Below are 8469 nucleotides of genomic sequence, written 5' to 3' on the forward strand. Positions count from 1 at the left end.
GATAATTTCAGTGTGCTTCACTAAAAACAAGGCCTAATTAACACGTTGTATTCCATTCACGTATTTCCACTCCCACCTAAAAATTCTATAATATAATACCCTTCACCTCCTTCAGTCAGTAAACCGATGTCATCTACCTTTCCTTTTTAAGGCACCAGCTTCCAGTGTTCTAGACCAACCTTCCTGCAAAATAAAGCCTTCCATTCTTCTAGCCGACCAATAACATTGAATCCAATGACAACCTTGCCTCTGGAACTCCTCATGGTCGTAGCGCTTGTATTCTCCAGGGCCAGTTGCAGCCCACCGGGCAGCGTGGTGAAGTGTTCGGTGGGCGAGTCCAGGAGCTGTACCGTGATGAATGCCTACGCTATTTTTCCAGACAGGTCGACCTGCTCGGCGTCGGAGGTAGCATACCCTGCTTCAGAACAGGAGCTGCTAGCTGTGGTGGCGAGGGCTACCATGAAGAAGCAGAAGATGAAGGTGGTGACTGGCTACTCCCACAGCATCCCAAAGTTGGTGTGCCCGGGGGGAAATGAGGGCCTCATTGTGAGCACCAACCTTCTCAACCGCACCATCGGTGTGGATGCGTTGACCATGACAATTACGGTTGAGAGTGGTGCGACGCTGAGGGATGTGATAAATGAGGCTGCCAAGGCAGGGCTGGCATTGCCTTACACGCCCTACTGGTGGGGACTCACCATCGGTGGGTTGTTGGAATAAAGCAAAGATATATGCAACAACAATATAAAATATTAACTTAACAATGGAGTAAAATATTGAAAATCTTTAACATAAAGTAAAAGCAAAAGGTGAGAGATTACACATCTCGTACAACCTCCAAGACCTCTATTTATAGCTAAAAGGTAAACCTATAACTGTCACTTCCTCATTAATAGCCACTACTCATGACCCATTTATAACTCATGAATTACATAACTTACTCCTTAAGTTTAAGAACCACAACACAATCGTGGATTCTAAAACGTCTCTAACGCATACCCACTAACCCATGACTTATGGTTACCCATTCACATAATCCCCTTTTGCATCATATTCTATCACTCCTCCTTGATGCAAAACTCGATACACCTAAAGTGGATCTGAATTTCACAAACTTTGAATAGCTTAGTGCTTTTGTAAATCCGTCTGCAATTTGGTCATTTGTAGAGCAATATTTCATTGCTACAGCTCCATCGGCAATAGCTTGTCTGATAAAATGATGACGCAACTCAATATGCTTGGTTCGTCCATGGAACACAGGATTCTTTGTCATGGCAAAGGTTGCTTGATTGTCACAATAGAGTTCTGTTGCATTCGCTTGTTCTTGATGCAAGTCTGCCAAAATTCTTCTTATCCAAATAGCTTGACATACAGTTGCATTCGCAACAACATACTCTACTTCTGAAGATGAAAGTGCTACTGTTGCTTGCTTCTTTGACATCCATGACACGGCTTCTGATCCAAGATTAAAGATGAATCCACTTATGCTTTTCCTGTCATCTACAAAACCAGCCCAATCACTGTCAGTAAAGCCAGTTAATTTGAACTCAGAAATTGATTGGTACCAAATCCCATAATTAGTGGTAGCTCGAATATAACGAAGGATCCATTTTGCTGCTCCAAGATGACGTATCGTTGGACACTGCATAAACCTTGAAATTAGGCCAATAGGAAACACGATATCTGGACGAGTCTGTGTAAGATACATTAGCCTTCCAACCAAACTTCTATACAACCGTTCATCAGCCTTCATAGTACCATCATGTACTGATAATTTCTCATTAGTATTCATGGGAGTGGAACACGGCTTGCATGACACCATGTTAAACTTCTCAAGTAAGTCTAAAGCATATTTTTCTTGAGAAATAAAAATACCATCAACACTTTGTTGAACTTGAAGTCAAAGAAAATAGTGTAACAACCCTAAATCTGACATTTCAAATTCATGCATCATGTTCTCTTTGAATTCGTCAAAAAGTATACTCGACGAGCTTGTATAAATTATGTCATCTACATAAACACAGACAATAAGAAAGTCAGTACTTGATCCTTTTACATATAAAGTGTGCTCACTCTCACTTCTGTGAAATCCTCTTTGCATTAGATATGAGTCCAATCTCCCATACCAGGCTCATGGTGCCTCTTTAAGGCCACAAAGCGCCTTTTTCAACCTGTACACCTTCTCTTCCTTCTCTTTAACAATAAATCCTTGAGGCTGGCAAACATATACCTCTTCTTCCAAAAACCCATTCAAAAATGCAGGTTTTACATCAAATTGAAAAACTGACTATTTCATATGAGCTGCTAATGCCAAAATAATTCTAACAGTTTCAAAACGTGCAACAGGAGAAAAAGTTTCTGAAAAATCTACTCCAAATTCTTGAGCATACCACTTAACGACTAACCTTGCTTTATATTTTTGCACGCTCCCATCTGTATTATATTTAACCTTGTAAACCCATTTCACACCAATAGCATTTTGACATGTGGGTAAATCTACAAGTTCCCAGGTATCATTTTTCTAAATGGCTACCATTTCTTCTTCCATGGATTTTACCCATTCTTGTTTCTCACTAGCATCCTCGTAGCACATAGGTTCTTCAACCAACAAGGCAAAAGTACACGATTCATAAATCTCTTTTATGGATCTTACCTTTTTAGGTGGTGAGTCTATGTCCTCATTATCACCATTGTTTTGAGACATACTAGTTGAAGCTTCCAATGTCTTATCAGATGCAAGGGGAACAACCTATATTTTTTACTTATCTGCATCTTGATTCCAAGTCCAAGAGCTTAATTCATCAAAAATAACATCACGACGAATGATTAAACTCTTAGATGTTGGATTATATAATCGATACCCCTTTATTGTGTCACTATAACCAACAAAAATGCATTTTCACTTTTCTTATCCATCTTGCTACGATCACTATAATCGATCAAGGAATAAGCAACACAACCAAAAATTCTCAAATTACTTACATTTGGCTTTCACTACCACCACGCTTCATAAGGAGTCATGTTACGCACAACTTTTGTTGGAGATATATTGAGTAAGTATACTGCTCTGTTCACGGCTTCAGCCCAAAATTCATTTGGGAGTTGTTTTTCAGTCAACATGCTCCTTGCCATTTCCACGACTGTACGATTTTTTCGCTCAGCTACACCGTTTTGCTCTGGTGTTTTTCTTACTGTTAGCTGCCTGCGAATTCCATTTCTTTTGCAAAACTCTTCAAAATCATTAGACAGAAATTCTCCCCCTCTATCTGTACGTAGACACTTTATGACATGCTCACTATCCTTTTCTGCAAAAGCCTTGAACTCTTGAAATTTTTTAAATGCTTCTGATTTTTTAGAGAGAAAAAACACCAACTCATGCGAGTAAATTCATCAGTAAGCAATAGAAAGTATCTACTATTATTTAAGGATGGAGTGTTCATGGGACCACAAAGATCTGCATGAACTAACTCAAGAGGCTTTCTGGCTCTCCACGTCTTTCCGATGGGAAATGATAAACGATGTTGCTTCCCATATACGCATCCTTCACAAATTCCATCATTACACGTTATACTAGGCAATCCCAAAACCATGTTTTTGGTTCTTAGTATTTTCAGCCCATTATAATGTAAATGGTCATATCGTAAATGCCAAAGATGTGATGGCTCATCCTCTATACCAATTAAAGCAACATCATTCACGTGTGTAAATTCAAGAGGGAACATTCTATTAGGTGCCATGTTGACTCTTATAAGAGGTTCACTGTCCATTTTTCTTTTTCTTATTTCACATATCCCGCACGTGGGTATGTACTTAACTTTTATGATAGAATATGTGAAATAAGAAAAAGGAAAATGGACAGTGAACCTCTTATAAGAGTCAACATGGCACCTAATAGAATGTTTCCTCTTGAATTTACACACGTGAATGATGTTGCTTTAATTGGTAAAGAGGATGAGACATCACATCTTTGGCATTTACGATATGACCATTTACATTATAATGGGCTGAAAATACTAAGAACCAAAAACATGGTTTTGGGATTGCCTAGTATAACCTGTAATGATGGAATTTGTGAAGGATGCGTATATGGGAAGCAACATCGTTTATCATTTCCCATCGGAAAGACGTGGAGAGCCAGAAGGCCTCTTGAGTTAGTTCATGCAGATCTTTGTGGTCCCATGAACACTCCATTCTTAAATAATAGTAGATACTTTATATTGCTTACTGATGACTTTACTCGCATGAGTTGGGTGTTTTTTCTCTCTAAAAAATCAGAAGCATTTAAAAAATTTCAAGAGTTCAAGGCTTTTGCAGAAAAGGATAGTGAGCATGTCATAAAGTGTCTACGTACAGATAGAGGGGGAGAATTTCTGTCTAATGATTTTGAAGAGTTTTGCAAAAGAAATGGAATTCGCAGGCAGCTAACAGTAAGAAAAACACCAGAGCAAAACGGTGTAGCTGAGCAAAAAAATCGTACAGTCATGGAAATGGCAAGGAGCATGTGGACTGAAAAACAACTCCCAAATGAATTTTGGGCTGAAGCCGTGAACACAGCAGTATACTTACTCAATATATCTCCAACAAAAGTTGTGTGTAACATGACTCCATATGAGGCATGGTGGCAGCGAAAGCCAAATGTAAGTAATTTGAGAATTTTTGGTTGTGTTGCTTATTCCTTGATCGATTATAGTGATCGTAGCAAGATGGATAAGAAAAGTGAAAAATGCATTTTTGTTGGTTATAGTGACACAACAAAGGGGTATCGATTATATAATCCAACATCTAAGAGTTTAATCATTCGTCGTGATGTTATTTTTGATGAATTAAGCTCTTGGACTTGGAATCAAGATGCAGATAAGTCAAAAATAGAGGTTGTTCCCCTTGCATCTGATAAGACAATGGAAGCTTCAACAAGTATGTCTCAAAACAATGGTGATAATGAGGACATAGACTCACCACCTAAAAAGGTAAGATCCATAAAAGAGATTTATAAATCGTGTACTTTTGCCTTGTTGGTTGAAGAACCTATGTGCTATGAGGATGCTAGTGAGAAACAAGAATGGGTAAAATCCATAGAAAAAGAAATGGTAGCCATTTAGAAAAATGATACCTGGGAACTTGTAGATTTACCCACATGTCAAAATGCTATTGGTGTGAAATGGGTTTACAAGGTTAAATATAATGCAGATGGGAGCGTGCAAAAATATAAAGCAAGGTTAGTCGTTAAGGGGTATGCTCAAGAATTTGGAGTAGATTTTTTAGAAACTTTTTCTCCTGTTGCACGTTTTGAAACTGTTAGAATTATTTTGGCATTAGCAGCTCATATGAAATGGTCAGTTTTTCAATTTGATGTAAAATCTGCATTTTTGAATGGGTTCTTGGAAGAAGAGGTATATGTTTGCCAGCCTCAAGGATTTATTGTTAAAGAGAAGGAAGAGAAGGTGTACAGGTTGAAAAAGGCACTTTGTGGCCTTAAACAGGCACCACGAGCCTGGTATGGGAGATTGGACTCATATCTAATGCAAAGAGGATTTCACAGAAGTGAGAGTGAGCACACTTTATATGTAAAAGGATCAGGTACTGACTTTCTTATTGTTTTTGTTTATGTAGATGACATAATTTATACAGGCTCGTCGAGTATACTTTTTGAAGAATTTAAAGAGGACATGATGCATGAATTTGAAATGTCAGATTTAGGGTTGTTACACTATTTTCTTGGACTTAAAGTTCAACAAAGTGTTGATGGTATTTTTATTTCTCAAGAAAAATATGCTTTAGACTTACTTGAGAAGTTTAACATGGTGTCATGCAAGCCGTGTTCCACTCCCATGAATACTAATGAGAAATTATCAGTATATGATAGTACTATGAAGGCTGATGAACGGTTGTATAGAAGTTTGGTTGGAAGGCTAATGTATCTTACACAGACTCGTCCAGATATCGTGTTTCCTGTTGGCCTAATTTCAAGGTTTATGCAGTGTCTAACGATACATCATCTTGGAGCAGCAAAATGGATCCTTCGTTATATTCGAGCTACCACTAATTATGGGATTTGGTACCAATCAATTTCTGAGTTCAAATTAACTGGCTTTACTGATAGTGATTGGGCTGGTTTTGTAGATGACAGGAAAAACACAAGTGGATTCATCTTTAATCTTGGATCAGGAGCCGTGTCATGGATGTCAAAGAAGCAAGCAACAATAGCACTTTCATCTTCAGAAGCAGAGTATGTTGCTGCGAATGCAACTGTATGTCAAGCTATTTGGATAAGAAGAATTTTGGCGGACTTGCATCAAGAAGAAGCGAATGCAACGGAACTCTATTGTGACAATCAAGCAATCTTTGCCATGACAAAGAATCTTGTGTTCCATGGACGAACCAAGCATATTGAGTTGCGTCATCATTTTATCAGACAAGCTATTGCTGATGGAGTTGTAGCAATGAAATATTGCTCTACAAATGACCAAATTGCAGACGGATTTACAAAAGCACTAAGCTATTCAAAGTTTGTGAAATTCAGATCCACTTTAGGTGTATCGAGTTTTGCATCAAGGGGGAGTGATAGAATATGATGCAAAAGGGGGTTACGTGAATGGGTAACCATAAGTCATGGGTTAGTGGGTATGCGTTAGAGACGTTTTAGAATCCACGATTGTGTTGTGGTTCTTAAACTTAAGGAGTAAGTTATGTAATTCATGAGTTATAAATGGGTCATGAGTAGTGGCTATTAATGAGGAAGTGACAGTTATAGGTTTACTTTTTAGCTATAAATAGAGGTCTTGGAGGTTGTACGAGATGTGTAATCTCTCACCTTTTGCTTTTACTTTGTGTTAAAGATTTTCAATATTTTACTCCATTGTTAAGTTAATATTTTATATTGTTGCTGCATATATCTTTGCTTTATTCCAACAAATTTTTGAAGGTTAAAGATGATTATGATCCCTTGGGCTTGTTCTCTAGTGAATGGACAGATCAAATTCTCGGCATTCAAGGAAATGTTACCACTGTCAATGAAGGGTGCGCGCTGGAACAATTGTGCATATGCTCAGAAGATGTGCATTGTGCACCAAAGGAAGGATACTTTTGTCACCCTGGAAAGGTTTATAAAGATGCAAGAGTGTGCACAAAGCTCTCCTGAATAAGACAGGATTTGTTGTGTATTGTGATTGAATATTTGTTGGATCATAGGGCATTTCTTGTGGATGTCTAAGGGTAGACCTATGGTATGAAATCCCTAGTTGAATATCATTCTATGTAATTTCCTTTTCCTAAAATAAGAGAAACATATATATATATATATATATATATATATATATATATTTGAAAAAAGAAAAATTGATGATGGGTATGGGTTAGACTGTAAGGACTGTTCCTTAAGAGTAGGGAGCAGTTGCGGAATGAAAGGTCCTTGCAATTATGTACAGTTGAGAAAGATGGCAGGATTTCCGCTCAGAAGAGGTCTCACACATGATAAGTTAGCTAAGTATTACAATGTAAGAGATGGTTTCAAGTATCTGACAAGCACTTCAACAGTTTGATGCACTCTGTTAATGCAAACTGGTCTACCGAACAAAAGAAAAGGAAATAGAGAAAGAGAGAGAGTGTGTGTGTGTGAGAGAGAGAGAGAGAGAGATTTGAAGAATATTTATTTGAGCAAAGGCCAAATCAATAAGCTTTGGGAAAATATCATACAGTTAACAATCATGTCATGAATCTTATTTCTCTATTTAAGAAGAAAGTTACCAATAGTATTTTCATACATACTGAAAGGGAAACATTAATCCTAGCAATACTTTAATTTATAACAGGCCATCACAAAATCATTATCTTTTGTGATGCAAGTTCCTATTTTTCCACCATCTGATGCCTGAATTTAATGTGTTGTATCATGTATAAATGCATGAATGGCTCTACCTGGAGCACCTGGAGTGTGGAATGCTGTTGCAGATCATTAATGATCATAATTTGCTTGAATGTGAAGTAGATATAGATACAATTTACGTCAGACCATGCTCATGTTTTATGGCAATTTATTATGAAATATGACCAAACAAACTGCAATTACTTCCACAAAATTGACACCAGTGGTGAAAATTGTTCTTGAGAAGTTAAACACTTAAGATATTACCTGGAGGTGGATCTATGGACACTCATCACAGCAGATGCTTAGAGTCTAAAAATTCAGTTCCCACTTGGCTTGTGTGACAGCTTTCCTACCCTTAAAACTCATCTGTTAAATATGTACCAATTTTTTGTGTAAATCAAATTTAGCCTTGAAATATATACCAGTACCCGAAGGCATTTTGAGTACGCATTATTCCTAGAAGTTGAATTTCCACTTAGTATGAAATTTCATTAAAAAGTTTTGTGAGATTCTAGATGCAGACACTTTGGTTCTTCAGGAAATGAAAAGACCAGATTGCAAATTATTCTGCATTTTGTGAGTTCAAGGACAGATTAGTTGGTTCA

The 8469-nt window shown here is 37.5% G+C and overlaps 1 protein-coding gene across 1 annotated transcript; it reads left to right on the top strand.

The window, feature by feature from the left end:
• Positions 1 to 234: 234 nt before the first annotated feature.
• Positions 235 to 7138, top strand: LOC149828357 (putative L-gulonolactone oxidase 6). The gene is made up of 6 exons (XM_090017035.1): positions 235 to 703; positions 4855 to 4967; positions 5172 to 5215; positions 5300 to 5577; positions 6121 to 6248; positions 6923 to 7138. Exons 1-6 carry the CDS (start codon positions 235 to 237, stop codon positions 7136 to 7138), a joined length of 1248 nt encoding a protein of 415 aa, XP_089873161.1.
• The last annotated feature ends 1331 nt before the right edge of the window (positions 7139 to 8469 follow it).

The sequence above is a fragment of the Nuphar pumila genome, chromosome 9, assembly GCF_984573655.1.
Source record: "Nuphar pumila chromosome 9, dmNupPumi1.hap1.1, whole genome shotgun sequence".
Classification (NCBI taxonomy): Eukaryota; Viridiplantae; Streptophyta; class Magnoliopsida; order Nymphaeales; family Nymphaeaceae; genus Nuphar; species Nuphar pumila.